Below are 17,283 nucleotides of genomic sequence, written 5' to 3' on the forward strand. Positions count from 1 at the left end.
CCAACCATTCGCATGTTATTAATATAAACTTTTGAAATAATTTGTACATAATTAGTTTCCAACAGCGTAATACTTTATTGTGAAAACAGCTGATATGAGCTTACTGTTAATTAGAATGCTAATTTTTGCAAGCAAAGTGTCATTTGTTAAGTTCATTTTTGCATGACTATTTGGCATAATAATTTATTTTCCGAAACGCTAATCTCTTCCTCATTAATCACGTATACATTTAATAATTTATTTTAATACAATTAGTGCTAATTAAAGATAAAATATTAAACAAAATGTTTATCAAATTTCATTGATAGATGGAAACCCGGATGTTTTGAATGCGCGCGATCGTATATATAACCGCCGTATTGCAAGTCGATAAATAAGAGCTCTAGTAGTCGAGTTCAACTTATTTTTTGTGTATCGAATCACAACGTACAGAAAGAAATTTGCCAGAAAATCCGAAAATATGTTTCGCTTTTTCGTGGTGGCTGTGGCGCTCTTTGCGCTGGTCGACGCGCAATACCAAAGGTAAGTTCATATGTTACATTATGTATATACATATCGATACAAATGTTGAATATATAAAGTTCGATCTACCTTGTAATTGCATTCGATTTTATGAAATCGAAAACCTACCTAAATGCAATTATGTTTTCGTCAGAATTGGACGAAATTTTATTATAAAATTTCTTGTTTCTTTTTATTAAAAAAGAATAGCAAAAGTAAGCATTTTTGAAAAAAAAATCACTCTTTGTAAATTGCTCATGCTTTTGTCTGCTTTATCGCGATATCTTTATTGTTCTAATGATAACCTGATTGTATAAGCAAGTGTACTGTATATATTATTGAACTATTTTTTCTTATTCATTTACTTTACTTATGCTCCTTCTATATATATCTATATATTTCTAACATAAATAAGTCTTATTTTGAGTTTCTTTATAAGATTGCACGCTACACATTACAATATTATTTTTAATTAAAAATCAGAAATTGTTAAATTATAATGCTTAATTTAGGAGATTAAACTATAAATTAAATAATAATTCAAATATACAGGGTGGCCCATTTTAATTTCCCCAGCCAAATATTTCGGAAAATAATGAAAAATCAAAAAAATGTTTCAGACAAAAGTTGTATGGCTTCTAGGGGGACATAAGATGGTATCATTGGTTTGACCTTGAAGAGTTATTTGAAGGTCACATGAAGGTCACCTTCAATTTCTTAAATGGAACCTACATTTTCTCATTACATATTCTTGTAGCTTATCTCGAGAGCTTTCCAAAACACTATAATAAAATATTTTTTATTGAGTACTTTTCGAGTTATGAGGCTTGAAATCATTTCTTAATTTAACATAAAACGTAATATATATAGTAAAATATTCATTTTTCGATTATCTTGCCTTAATACTTTTATGTACAAAATAATGAGAGGAATCAATTGGTGTAAAGAAAACACATAGTTGTTTCAAAGAAAAAATATGTAATTTGCAATTAACAATTACATATTTTTTCTTTGAAACAACTATGTGTTTTCTTTACACCAATTGATTCCTCTCATTATTTTGTACATAAAAGTATTAAAACAAGATAATCGAAAAATGAATATTTTACTATATATATTACGGTTTATGTTAAATTAAGAAATGATTTCAAGCCTCATAACTCGAAAAGTACTCAATAAAAAATATTTTATTATAGTGTTTTGGAAAGCTCTCGAGATAAGCTACAAGAATATGTAATGAGAAAATGTAGGTTCCATTTAAGAAATTGAAGGTGACCTTCAAATAACTCTTCAAGGTCAAACCAATGGTACCATCTTATGTCCCCCTAGAAACCATACAACTTTTGTTTGAAACATTTTTTTGATTTTTCATTATTTTCCGAAATATTTGGCTGGGGAAATTAAAATGGGCCACCCTGTATATGTAATGTATAAATCTTACAATTTAAAAAAATATATCAATATAATTAAAGTTTGTATAATAATTTAGATTTTTAACAATTGAACATAGTCATTTAATTTATATTTATTTAAAATGTCTATTCTTTATATGTCTATTCTTATTATTCAGTAAACTATACATTATATATATATATATATATATATATATATATATATATATAATGCATATATATCATTTTAATATGTATATAACAAAAAAATGATCTTTGTATTACTTGAAGGATTACGTTGCACAAGATGAGTTCTATTCGAAAAAATTTGAAGAAAGCTGGTATTGACTTGAAAAAAACTCATTTTGACGTATCAGAACCTTTGTCTAATTATTATGATGCTCAATATTATGGTAACATTACCATCGGAACTCCTCCGCAGTCGTTTTCAGTTTTATTTGATACTGGTTCCTCAAATCTTTGGGTACCATCGGCAAAATGTGCAAGTGACGATGAGGCTTGCTGTAAGTATTAGAATATATATAAACAGGATAATAATTAAGTTGCACTTATATAAACATACATAACAATATTGATTGAAATGCGCAGATCACGAATATATATTTATTTTACAAAATATGAATAAGAACAATTCTATTTTATATTTTCTTTTTTACTTTAAGAAGAAAAATGATTATAAGTTTTTCGACATTTTTCATCAAGAAATATCATTATGTACGTAATGAATGCAAATTAATTAAGATTCAGTATATGAATATGTTAATATTTATATTCATTAGATAATATTTATTAGATATTTCATTATTTACACATTCACTTATATTTAATAATATAAATTACTCTTTAAAAATATTGAAGAAGATCTTAATCTTTTCGAATATATTATAATATCAAATCAAAAAATGAACAGTTATAATATTATAAATATTATAAAATTCTTTATCTCTTCCTCGATTATATTTTTCAAATATAATCTTTTGGATAAAGGAAATGCACAAATACAATTTTAAAAATTAAAATAATTGATTGTATAAATACAATAAAACCAAACTATATAATTTGCACATAAACAGACTTATTTAAACAATTTATTATTTTTATTCTTTCAACGAATATCATACAAACGAAACTCAAAAGCGAATAAATGCATTTATGTTGGATAATTCAAACGAACATTTAGATGAATAAGAAAATCTCTTTATCTTTAAAACTATCCTTATCTTGGAACATTATTTCTTGCAGTGTACCATCATAAATATTACAGTAGCAAATCCAGTACATATAAACCAATTAATACTCCATTTTCTATCCAGTATGGCACTGGCAGTTTAACTGGATTCCTATCTTCTGATGTAGTGACTGTAAGTCATCATGAAACAATTCAAGTTATAACTACAATCATAGTTTATAAACATTTCTCAAGTATTTTTTTTACATTTGAACGTCACGATTTATTAATTATAGGTTGCCGGCCTCCCTGTTAAAGATCAAGGATTCGCAGAAGCCGTCGAGCAGCCAGGTGAAACGTTTGTTTATTCAGAGTTTGACGGTATCTTGGGCATGGGTTATCCCGAGATATCCGAGGATGAAGTGACGCCCGTCTTCGTAAACATGGTTAAACAACACTTAGTAGAACACCCTATTTTTAGTTTCTATCTGAGTCGGTTTGTATCTTCTTTCCATACGCACAGCGCATGTGTAAAAATGTTTAAATAAAATATATTTTATAATTTACAAAATATACAAAATATATAGAGACTCTTCAGCCGAGAAAAGTGAACTGATATTGGGTGGTTCTGATCCCAATCATTATGAGGGTAACTTCACATACGTTCCTGTTACTCAGAAAGGATACTGGCAATTTACTATGGATAGGTATATTTTCTAAATTACGATTGATCAAGTTGCAACAAATTATTATAACGTTATTGTGTTCTAGTGTCTCGATAGGTGATTACAACATAACTGATAACACCCAACAAGCTATTGCTGACACAGGTACTTCATTATTAGTTGGACCAGATAATTACATTGCCTTTATTAACGAATTAATTGCAGCTGACGAGAATGGACTTGTAAGTAACAATTTTTCACATTGGTATAGCCTTCCAGTAAAAAAGTCATAAAATAAAACACTGAACAAATTGTTACATATATATATATATATACAGGGTGGACCATTTTAATATATAATGGAAAATATCTCGGAATGTTGGTGAGATACAACAAAATGTTTCAGACAAAAGTTGTATGGTTTCTAGGGGAACATAAGATGGTACCATTGGTCTTGAAGAGTTATTTGAAGGTCACATGAAGGTCACCTTCAATTTCTTAAATGGAACCTACATTTTCTCATTATATATTCTTGTAGCTTATCTCGAGAGCTTTCCAAAACACTATAATAAAATATTTTTTTATTGAGTACTTTTCGAGTTATGAGGCTTGAAATCATTTCTTAATTTAACATAAACCGTAATATATCTAGTTAAATATTCATTTTTCGATTATCTTGCTTTAATACTTTTATGTACAAAATAATGAGAGGAATCAATTGGTGTAAAGAAAACACATAGTTGTTTCAAAGAAAAAATATGTAATTTGCAATTAACAATTACATATTTTTTCTTTGAAACAACTATGTGTTTTCTTTACACCAATTGATTCCTCTCATTATTTTGTACATAAAAGTATTAAAGCAAGATAATCGAAAAATGAATATTTTACTAGATATATTACGGTTTATGTTAAATTAAGAAATAATTTCAAGCCTCATAACTCGAAAAGTACTCAATAAAAAAATATTTTATTATAGTGTTTTGGAAAGCTCTCGAGATAAGCTACAAGAATATGTAATGAGAAAATGTAGGTTTCATTTAAGAAATTGAAGGTGACCTTCATGTGACCTTCAAATAACTCTTCAAGGTCAAACCAATGGTACCATCTTATGTCCCCCTAGAAACCATACAACTTTTGTCTGAAACATTTTGTTGTATCTCACCAACATTCCGAGATATTTTCCATTATAGATTAAAATGGTCCACCCTGTATATATATATATATATATATATATATATATATATATATATACATACAATATATATGTATATATTTGTTAAATTATTAACTAATAATTCAATATTATCTTTTGTTCGAAGGTGAATTGTGCTATTGTTGATCAATTGCCTATATTTAGTTTCATTCTGAGTGGTGTGTCACACCCTCTTTCCCCTAACGATTATATTCTTCGAGTGAGTATTATGGATTGGTAATTTCCATTTAAATTATATGAGAATACAAGATGTTCACATTGTGTGTACTTTTTACAGGAAGAAGAATATGGCCAGCAGTTATGTTTCAGCGGCTTTCAATCAAGCGGATCTGATTCATCTCAGGCGTTAGGTCCGGCATGGATTCTTGGCGATGTATTTTTGCGTAAATACTACAGCGAGTATGATATGGGAAATAACCGAGTGGGATTCGCTCATTCGAAATAAAAGCCGATCGCTTTGAAAACGACTAATTGCTATATATATATATATATATATATATATATATATATATATATATATATAAACGACCTCGCAAATAATTAAAATTACTTTTGATTGCTTATTTGATAATTTTTAATTATATTCCTGCGGTGTACTCTCTGTTAAAAAGGATATTTGTGATACATTCAAAAATTAAAACATACAGGATGCTTCCGTAACATACATATCGGTAAGTTGGGTTGCCTATCTGACGATCGGTCTTCTTTTACCGACATCGCATAATTGTAAAATAATAAAATCAGAGGATCGATCATGTAATTTTTTTTCATGAAAAGTGAAAAAATTCCTTGATTGATATATTGAATGCAAATCCGTAAGGAATCAGGAAAGTAAAATCAGCTTTTAACATTGATATAGTGTAATTGTAATATTTAATAACATAAATAACATTGTATGTATAAAGATCTTAAAAATAAAATTCGAAAGGCGTGTGCGGAAATCACTTCTCCGATAATTCGGAGAGTAAGGAAAAATTTTATGCGGAGGATTGCTTTATGTTTAGAAGAGAATGGCGGTTACATTGAGCATATATTGTGAACATTAAAAAATAGTTTTTTGTTTAAATTCATTATATTTTACCTGTGTTATTATATATCAATTGTGTCATTTTATGTTATTAATGTTATTTAAGTTATTTATGTTATTAAATATAATGTTATTTATGTTATTAAATATTACAATTACACTATATCAATGTTAAAAGCTGATTTCACTTTCCTCATTCCCTACGGATTTGCATTCAAGGTATCAATCAAGGAATTTTTTCACTTTTCACGAAAAAAAATTACATAATCGATTCTCTGATTTTATTATTTTTTAATTATGCGAGGTCGGTAAAAGAAGACCGATCGTCAGATAGGCAACCCGATTTGTATGTTGCGGAAGCACCCTGTATATACCTTCCATGAATAATTTGATATATATATATATATATATATATATATATATGTATGTATGTATGAATGTATGTTTGTATGTATGTATGTATGTATGTATGTATGTATGTATGTATGTATGTATGTATGTATCTATTGGAATGTCCAAATATAAATAAATCTGTTAAAATAAAATAATCTTTTCATCTACGCAATATAATAATATTTTATTTATTAAGCTTTTATGCTTTAATTCATAATAATGATGTTAATAATAATAATTTATAATAATTATTATATAACAGTTTCTAATATGATAATAATATTGTATAACAGATAAAACAATATAACATTATTCAAATTTGAATTTTGCCATTTATATGTATATGGTTTTTCTTTTCTTTAAAAACTTGCAAGTTTTCATTATAAACGAAATAATTTACAATATATCTTCACATATTGTATGTACTCTTAAAAATCACTAAATCTATTCAAATTATTTTTATTTAAACTTCACAATACTTGTTTCACTAAATTTTGAAATAATCATATTTCGAACATTGTATCGCAATCAATTAAAATACAATTATACAATTAACAGTAAAGTAAAATTTAATTATAAAATACAATTAACAGTAAAGTAAAATTTTCGTTACATCTCTCTCTTTAAAAAAAGATTATGTTAAAAAAATTTACAACCAATATATTTATAAATCAGAAATTATTTCATCTTTTAATTGATAAAAAATTCACTTTTGTAAATTAAACATGTTCTAAGAAAACTTGTAAATAGTATTATATAATAAAGCGTTATACATATGATACATATTTAGTATATATAATGTATATATACATATATATAAAAGAAATAAAAGTTTTACATAGATACAATGAATTAATTGAAAGTGTCTTACATTAAAAAGTAATACAATATAATCGCAGAAAACAAATCAAAATGATAAAATATTTGCAAATTATTGAGTAAATATTTCATTTATAAATTATTATCAATTTTATGGATGATCATATGTATATATGAGATTATTTCTCTGTATCGTACATTACATACATTTGTTCTGTACTTATCCAAATATCAGGTTCTCTTCAATAAAACATTTGAAAACTTGCTCAGAACTATTTTTGACGTCAATTTCCTGGTCTATTATATAACAAAGTAACGCTTTTATTACAATAGAGTATAACATACAAGATAAAACATTATATATTATCGCGCTTCCAAATATTACAAAATTATATTATTTAAAAAAAAAATTATTTTTTATTGGTCATTACTACACTGAATTTGAGAATAACCGAATGGAATTTGCTTTGGCGAAATAAAACTTTCTCTAGCACTTTTTTAAAATATACATCTTACATAATAAAAATGTACTGTGCAGTTATGGACATTAGGAGGTATATTACATGAGTTTTGTACAATCTTGGATTCGAAATTGATATTAAATATTATTCTTATACAAATAACATAACGTTCAACAATTATTCATAATAAACTTAACGATTACGAGATATTTAAACGTATTCGAAGACTGCGCACATACATCTTTAATTTCTTTTGAAAACCTACAAAAACATTCATTAAACAACAAGTAATTTATGATATATATTTGTACTAATATAATTATAGTTTTAATGATTCGATGTAGTTTCATGACTTCTTTAAGTTTTAAAATAATTAAGTTTACATCAAATATAATACCTTATCCTCCTAGAATACAATTGTAATTACACTAAGTACAATAATAAAAAAAGTTATTTAAGTGTAATTACACTAATTACACTTAAATAACTTTTTTTATTATTATATCATTCTTGTTAAAAATAAATTATAATCAAAAATTACACATACAACGAAATAATTTTTATTTAACGTAAGCAGACATATTGTCACTAAACTGTATATTTTGATATAAGCTGCTTCTTTGTTATTAAACGATAAAATAAAAGATATTAATAATAGTCATCAATAATACTACTACATTATTATATCGATAGTATATTTGTTAAGATAAAGGATAAGTATATAGGATAATCGAATAAGTATAAAATAAATAACAATAATTTCATATATATATATTTTTTTTTTCATTTATATTTATATATAGCAGTAAACGTATATAACATTTATATATTTTATATTTCATATAGTATAAATACATAAAATGTATAAAAATTTTAAAAGCTTTATATATACATACACATAAGAGACATACATATGTAGACAAAAATGACCAAAAAGGAAGTGAATGTACCATTTTTACTTGAATAAATAAAAACGAAAATGTAGAATAATTAAAATATTTCAAAAGTACGTTGCTCAGCCGTATCTCAAGTCGAAACAAACATTCATCAAAGTATATACAAAATCTTTTCTTGTCGTTTCTTTTGTCTTTCTTTTCACATCGTATTATATACTTTGTCATTAATTTTATAATTATTTGTTTAGTTTTCGATAGAAAAAAAAATCAATTTTTTTAATTACCAATCAAAATTCGCATGCTATTAATATGAACTTTTGAAATAATTTGTACATAATTATGTCTTAGTTTCCAATAACATAATACTTTATTGTGAAAACAGCTGATATGAGCTTACTGTTAATTAGAATGCTAATTTTTGCAAGAAAAGTGTCATTTGTTAAGTTTATTGTTGCACGACTATTTGGCATAATAATTTATTTTCCGAAACGCTAATCTCTTCTTCATTAATCACGCACACATTTAATAATTTATTTTAATACAATTTGTGCTAATTAAAGAAAAAATATTAAACAAAATGTTTATCAAATTTGATGGATCGATGGAAACCCGGATGTTTCGAATGCGCCCGATTGTATATATAGCCGCCGCATGTCGATAAACGAGAGCTCTAGTAGTCCAGTTCAATTTATTTTTTGTGTATCACAACGTACAGAAAGAAATTTGCCAGAAAATCCGAAAATATGTTTCGCTTTTTCGTGGTGGCTGTGGCGCTCTTTGCGCTGGTCGACGCGCAATACCAAAGGTAAGGTTTCATATATTATATTATGTGTGTACGTTACATATGTTGTCGATACAAATGTTGAATTTGTAAAGATCGATCTACCTTGTAATCGCTTTCGGTTTTAAAATCAAACCTACCTAGTTGCGACTGCGTTTTCGTCAGAATTGGACGAAATTTTATTATTATAAAATTTCTTGTTTTTTTTTATTAAAAAAGAATAGCAAAAGTAAGCATTTTTGAAAAAAAAATCACTCTTTGTAAATTTGCTAAGCTCATGCTTTTGTCTGCTTTATCGCGATATCTTTATCGTTCTAATGATAAACTGATTGTATAAGCAGATGAACTGTATATATTATTTCTGTGAATTATTTTTTCTTATTCATTTATTTAATTTATGCTCTTTCTATATATATCTATATATTTCTAACATAAATAAGTCTTATTTTGAGTTTCTTTATAAGATTGCACGCTACACATTCCAATATTATTTTTAATTAAAAATCAGAGGTTGTTAAATTATGATGCTTAATTTAAGAGATTAAACTATGAATTAAATAATAATTCAAATATATATGTAATGTAAATCTTACAATTTAAAAAAATATGTCAATATAATTAAAGTATATTCAATAGTCAATATAATTTTGTATAATAATTTTGATTTTTAACAATTGAACATATAGTCATTTAGCTTATATTTATTTAAAATGTCTATTCTTTATATATATGTATAAATATATATATATATATATATATATATATATCAGTAAACTATATATTTTTTTATTAAATAAATTAATATTGAATAAATAAATTAACTATATATTTTTTTATTAAATAATTTTTTTATTTTTTTTATTAACTTTATATATATATATATATATATATATATATATATCAGTAAACTTACATTATATATATATATATATATATATATATATATACTGTTATATAGTTTAGTGATATATAAAGAATAGACATTTTAAATAAATATAAGTTAAATGACTATATATTCCATCGTTAAAAATCAAAATTATTATACAAGCTTTAATTATATATATATATATATATATATATATATATATATATACATATATGTAAGATTATATGCATATTACAAAAAAATGATCTTTGTATTACTTTAAGGATTACGTTGTACAAGATGAATTCAATTCGAAAAAATTTGAAAAAAGCTGGTATTGACTTGAAAAAAACCGTTTTTGCCGGACAAGGATCAGAACCTTTGGTTAATTATTATGATGCTCAATATTATGGTAACATTACCATCGGAACTCCTCCGCAGTCATTTTCAGTATTATTTGATACTGGTTCCTCAAATCTTTGGGTACCATCGGCAAAATGCGCAAGTAACGATGAGGCTTGCTGTAAGTATTTTAATATATATATATATATATATATATATATATATATATATATATAGAATAATAATTAATTTATACTTATATAAACTTACATCACAATATTGATTGAAATGCACAGATCACGAACATATATTTATTTAACACAATGCGAATAAGAACAATTCTATATTATATTCTTTTTTACATTAAGAAGAAAAATGATTATAAGTTTTTCGACATTTTTCATCAAGAAATATCATTATGTACTTAATGAATGCAAATTAATTAAGACACAATATATGAATATTGTTAATATTTATATTCAGTAGATAATATTTATTAGATATTTTATTATTTACACATTCACTTATATTTAATAATATAAATTATTGTTTAAAAACATTGAAGAAGATCTTAATCTTTTCGAATATATTATAATATCAAATCAAAAAGTAAACACGTTATAATATTATAAATATTATAAAATTCTCTATCTCTTCCTGGATTATATTTTTCAAATATTATTTTTTGGATAAAGGAAATGCACAAATACAATTTTAAAAATTAAAATAATTGATCCTGTAAATATAATAAAACCAAAATTTTATAATTTGCACATGAACAGACTTATTTACAATTATAATAATTTGTTATTTTTATTCTTTCAACGAGTACCGTACAAACGAGTTCCGGGAAACTCAAAAGTGATAAATGCATTTATGTTTGATAATTTAAACGAATATTTAGATGAATAAGAAAATCTCTTTATCTTTAAAATTATCCTTATCTTGTGATATTATTTTTTGCAGTGGACCATCATAAATATTACAGTAGCAAATCCAGTACATATAAACCAATTAATACTCCATTTGCTATCCAGTATGGCACTGGCAGTCTAACTGGATTCTTATCTTCTGATATAGTGACTGTAAGTCATCATGAAACAATTCAAGTTACAACTACAATCATAGTTTATAAATATTTCTCAAGTATTTTTTTTTACATTTGAACGTTATGATTTATTAACTATAGATTGCCGGCCTCCCTGTTAAAGATCAAGGATTCGCAGAAGCCGTCGAGCAGCCAGGTGATACGTTTGTTTATTCAGAGTTTGACGGTATCTTGGGCATGGGTTATCCCGAGATATCCGTGGATGGAGTGACGCCTGTCTTCGTAAACATGTTTAAACAACACTTAGTAGAACAACCTATTTTTAGCTTCTATTTGAGTCGGTTTGTATCAACTTTCCATACGCATAGTGCATGTCTAAAAATGTTTTAAAAAAATATATTTTATAATCTACAAAATATACAGAGACCCTTCAGCTATGGAAGGTGGTGAACTGATATTGGGTGGTTCTGATCCCAATCATTACGATGGTGACTTTACATACGTTCCTGTTACTGAGGAAGGATACTGGCAATTTACTATGGATAGGTATATTTTCTAAATTACGTTGAATAAATTTCAACAAATTATTAAAACGTTATTGTGCTCTAGAATCGAAATGTCTGATTACGTCGTGACTGAAAATAAACAAGCTATTGCTGACACAGGTACCTCATTAATAGTTGGACCAAATAGTGACATTGATATTATTAACGAATTTATTCAAGCTAAAAGTGATGGATCTGTAAGTAACAATTTTTCACATTGATATTCAGTAAAAAAATCATAAAATACTGAATATTATTATTATATATATATATATATATATATATATATATATATATATATACACACTATAGTATATATATATATATATGTGTGTGTGTGTGTGTGTGGTTGTGTGTGTGTGTGTGTGTGTATTTGTTAAATTATTAACTAATAATTTAATATTATCCTCTATTCAAAGGTGGATTGTGGTAGTGTTGACCAATTGCCTACAATTAGTATTGTTCTGGGTGGTGTGATACACGATCTTAGCTCTGACGATTATATTCTTCGAGTGAGTATTATGGATCGGTAATTTCCATTTAAATTATATGAGAATATAAAGTGTTCACATTGTGTTTAACTTTTTACAGAATGTAGAGAATGGCTATGAGACATGTTCCAGCGGCTTTGAATCAAGTGGATCTGAGTTATGGATTCTTGGCGATGTATTTTTGCGTAAATACTACAGCGTGTATGATATGGGAAATAATCGAGTGGGATTTGCTTTGTCGAAATAAAAGCCGATTGTTTTGAAAACGACTAGATGTTTTATATATATATATATATATATATATATATATATATATATATATAAATGACCTCAAAAAAAAGACCGCAAATAATTAAAATTACTTTTGATTGCTTATTTGATCATTTTTAATTATATTATGCGGTGTACTCTTTGCTAAAAAGGATATTTGTGATACATTCAAAAATTAAAACATATATACCTTCTATAAAGAATTTTATGTATGTATGTATCTATTGTAATGTCCAAATATAAATAAATCTGTTAAAATAAAATAATCCTTTCATTTACACAATACAATGATATTTTATTTATTAAGCTTTTAATTCAATAATGACGATAATAATAATAATAATTCATAAGAATTGTTATATAATAATCTCTAATTTTGATAACAATATTGTATAATAGATAAAACAATATAACATTATTTAAATTTTACCATTAATAGCTTATAAGCGATTTTTTTTCTTATAATGTTTTCTCATAATGTGTTTAATTATCTTCTTAATAATGTATTTTGTGATAAAGTAATCATATTTCTTAATAATTACGATATTAACATATTAAAGTGTTTAAAAAAATGTATATTAATTACTGTAATAAAATAACAAAGCATCTCAAAGATATTCATATTATCTCTTTTTTTGTTTCTCGTGATATACATTCTACATTATAAAAATGTAGATAATATATATTTTTGGAGTTTGTTCAATCTCGGACTGAGAATATTAATTGTGAAATTAAGAAAATAATAGATCGTTCTTCGCAAATTTTGCGATTTTATGATATTGAAATACACTACAGATACATAAATTAATTAATACATTACAGATACATAAATTATTTAATATTTAATATTTTTTAATGTTTCGCCTTTTTGTAATAGCCGCGGCGCTCTTTATAATGACCGATCAATTCCATAGATCAGCATATCTTATTGTACTATATATTGGCATGGTAACTATCAGAATTATTATAGAAATCGTAATTTTTTTCTCGCATCCGTTTTCTGAAATTAAATATGCGGCTGGTGCAAATACAATTAATGCTCCAATACAAATAGGAAAAAAATTTCTTTGGTTAAAAGAAATTTTACGTATACATAAAAGATATGTGTATGTAGACAAAAACAATCAAAAAGGAAAATAAGTGTACAATTTTTATTTGAGTAAATTAAAAAAATGTAGAATAAATTAAATTTTTTTTTTCAAAAAATCGCTCAGCTGTGTTCCAAATCAAAATAAACATTTATGAAAATACATAGAAAATTTTTTATTTTATAATAATAAAATACATAATAAAATATAATAAAATATTAAATAAATAATATTATACATGCAGTGTTAATTATTTCGTGTCACTTAAATAGGTAGACATATTCTTTGATAAAAAAATATGTCAAAAAGCCTAAAATATTTTTGCAACACTTAAGAAGAAATAAATAAATAAATAAATAAATATATATATATATATATATATATATATATATATAATAATACCTATACATACGCTATAATACCTATATTATTTAAATATTTTATTTTATTTATATGAATAATTTATTTAAATTAATATTAATTACTTTATATCATTTATTTTATATAATTAAGATTCTTTAATCCTTAAGCAATCTTATTAAATATAATATGTATGCACATACGTGTGCGCACGCACACAGACACACACACACACACACACACACACATTTACACATGCAGGCACAATATAATAAAATAATAAATAAATAATATTGTATGTACATATATTTTTAACCACGATTATATTTTTTAAGTATAGGTCTTGAAATGTTTAAAAAGTTGAACAAAACGGACACAAGTTTAATACTTAAAATTATAGTATAAATATTACAAAGGCAAACTTTGAAATTTGTATGCATAAATTAATTTATACAATTTATCACATTCATTCTCTGAAGATACAAATAAGCTTTGGCGAACAAAGATTCAAGAGTTAATTCGACAAACATATTTAAATACATATAAAAATACATACATCAATATAATAATTTATAAATTATATAATTATAAATATTGTATATTTAAAAATAAAAAATATAAACAAAATTAAAGGCTCTCGAAATTAACAAAATAAATTAAAATATTGATAGGCCATAAGGAGCCAAACGCGGATGTAAGGCGTGTTGTTTTTAAATCATTATCCAAGAGAACGATTAAATTAAACGGTCATCTTTAATACCAAACGTTTCGGACTCAATTCGAGCCTTCTTCAGTGATTCTGAACAAAACAAAAAAGAAACTTCTAAAGTCACTTAACGCCACCAAAAAATTCACAAGAGACAATCCGGACATTCTGTTCACTAGAGCAGATAAGGGTAATATAACAGTCGCGTTGAATAAGGACGACTATCTCTCCAACATGTCAGTTCTGCTAGCGGACGAAAATACGTATAAAGTATTGAACAAGAGTCCGATTAAAAAATTAACTAACAATCTTCATGATCTCTTAGTGAGGTGGAGATCGCGCGATTACATCTCCGTTGCGAAATATAGATCTTTGAATTGTACAGATGGTGTCTTACCGAGGGCTTATGGGCTGCCAAAAATTCATAAGAAAAACAACCCTTTACGTGTTATAGTCTCATCTAAGAACACACCACTCTATGGTCTCGCCAAGTTTTTACACGATATTATTTACAAGTCTGTTCCGCGACCGGACAGCCAAGTTATTAACAGCGCTCAAGTGGTGGATAGACTGAATGGCAGACGTATTGATGACAATATAAAATTGATCTCGTTAGATGTCATCTCATTATTCACGAATATACCGTTGGATCTGGCGATTGATAGCCTGTCGAATAGATGGGACTATATAGGAGGCAATTGTCAGATACCTCGTGATGAGTTTTTAACAGCAGTTCGCTTCGTCTTGAACTCTACATTTTTTATGTTCAACGGCGTCTGCTATCAACAAACATTTGGCACACCCATGGGCTCTCCTCTTTCGCCGATTATCGCTGAGATCACGCTCCAAGATTTAGAGTCGAAGGCCATCGCGACTCTACCAGTGGATCTCCCATTCTACTTTAGATATGTTGACGACGTTGTGTTGGCGGCTCCCTCCTCAATGCTTAACACCATTCTGAACACGTTCAACTCGTTCCACACAAGGATGCAGTTCACCATGGAGGAGGGTGTCGACAATCGCCTGAATTTCCTTGACGTCACCATTATTTTAGAGCATGGACTTATTTATTTCAACTGGTTTCATAAACCGACTTTTTCGGGGAAATACCTCCACTTTGAGTCGCGACACCCCCTTTGCCAAAAGAGGGGCACGATAATCGGTCTAACCGATAAAGTTTTTCGGCTTTCTCATCCGAGATTTCATAAGGAGAATTTCGAATTCATTATTGACATTCTCTTGAATAATGGGTATCCTCTCCCTTTTATTTTCAACACAATTGTTGACCGACTTAATATTTTATTGCATAGATTCAACAATAGATTGGATAATACTTTGACTGCAGATAACAATGAGGTTGACGGTGTTGATGGAGGGGGGAGGATCTCATATTTCAATGTTCCGTACGTTAAGAACTTTTCCGACCGTTTCCGACAATGCGTTAGAGATCTAGAGGTGAAACTTTTCTACACTGGAATAAATAATTTGCGCCGTTTCATTAAAGTTGGCAAAGACAGGTTAGATAAGGACTCTCGCAACAACATAGTCTATAAGATCAACTGCATGGATTGCAACGCTTCCTATGTGGGACAAACGGGACGTTTGTTGAAGACCAGGCTCAAGGAACATAAAAAGAACCTCACGTCTGTCATTGCCGAACACAGAGCTCTGGATCACACGCTCGATTTTGATGGCGTTGAGATTTTGGATGAGGAGGCATTTCTGGGGAGGAGATTGATATCGGAGATGATCCATATTAAACGTCAAAGAAATGCATTAAATCTCCAGAACGACACCTTAAAGCTGAATGCTTCTTGTCTATCGATAATCGATAATATATCGAAGATTTGATTGCGATTGTTGTACGTTGATTGCTTTCGTCCTCTGTACATGCGGTATTGTTATTATTGATTACGCGTAACTGCCTTTTCACCGTTGGCAGTTAAATCTGTTGTCTAATCGGCTATGTGCGCGCAAAGTGTTCGTGTTCGTCTTTGTCACGTCTTCTCGATACCGAGTGAGCTATAGTTGCATATTTTTGACTATTTTTTTACGACGTTTTCATATTATATTTATTTGTTTAGTGCTTTGCTTTTTGCGCCTTGCACCGTTTAAAGAACCATGTATGTCTGGCTTCCTTCGAGTTGACTTGCCTTGATGAGCTCGCGTTTTCTCTCAACGATCATGCACGTATGATGACTATGTTTTTTCCGTATTTTATTATGATTG

At 27.0% G+C, this 17,283-nt stretch overlaps 2 protein-coding genes across 4 annotated transcripts; both read left to right on the forward strand.

The window, feature by feature from the left end:
* Positions 1 to 352: 352 nt before the first annotated feature.
* Positions 353 to 12,896, forward strand: LOC105251298 (lysosomal aspartic protease). 3 transcript variants are annotated; one of them, XM_025408825.1, is made up of 9 exons: positions 354 to 522; positions 2,184 to 2,416; positions 3,156 to 3,274; positions 3,378 to 3,577; positions 3,669 to 3,788; positions 3,853 to 3,988; positions 5,069 to 5,161; positions 5,240 to 5,438; positions 5,473 to 5,839. In XM_025408825.1, exons 1-8 carry the CDS (start codon positions 461 to 463, stop codon positions 5,405 to 5,407), a joined length of 1,131 nt encoding a protein of 376 aa, XP_025264610.1. In that variant the 5' UTR covers positions 354 to 460; the 3' UTR covers positions 5,408 to 5,438; positions 5,473 to 5,839. The 3 variants fall into 3 exon arrangements, with proteins under 3 accessions (XP_025264613.1, XP_025264610.1, XP_025264611.1); XM_025408826.1 differs by lacking the exons at positions 2,184 to 2,416; positions 3,156 to 3,274; positions 3,378 to 3,577; ... (3 more) ...; positions 5,240 to 5,438; positions 5,473 to 5,839 and adding exons at positions 9,280 to 9,363; positions 10,489 to 10,727; positions 11,513 to 11,631; ... (3 more) ...; positions 12,559 to 12,651; positions 12,731 to 12,896 and having other exon boundaries at positions 356 to 438; XM_025408828.1 differs by lacking the exons at positions 3,156 to 3,274; positions 3,378 to 3,577; positions 3,669 to 3,788; ... (2 more) ...; positions 5,240 to 5,438; positions 5,473 to 5,839 and adding exons at positions 11,513 to 11,631; positions 11,736 to 11,935; positions 12,018 to 12,140; ... (1 more) ...; positions 12,559 to 12,651; positions 12,731 to 12,896 and having other exon boundaries at positions 353 to 522.
* Positions 12,897 to 15,288: 2,392 nt separating this feature from the next.
* Positions 15,289 to 16,905, forward strand: LOC112637982. The gene is made up of 2 exons (XM_025408824.1): positions 15,289 to 16,304; positions 16,365 to 16,905. The coding sequence occupies exons 1-2, from the start codon at positions 15,289 to 15,291 to the stop codon at positions 16,903 to 16,905; spliced, it is 1,557 nt and encodes a 518-aa protein (XP_025264609.1).
* The last annotated feature ends 378 nt before the right edge of the window (positions 16,906 to 17,283 follow it).

This window comes from Camponotus floridanus, unplaced genomic scaffold (assembly GCF_003227725.1).
Source record: "Camponotus floridanus strain SB8 unplaced genomic scaffold, Cflo_v7.5 scaffold230, whole genome shotgun sequence".
Taxonomy (NCBI): Eukaryota; Metazoa; Arthropoda; class Insecta; order Hymenoptera; family Formicidae; genus Camponotus; species Camponotus floridanus.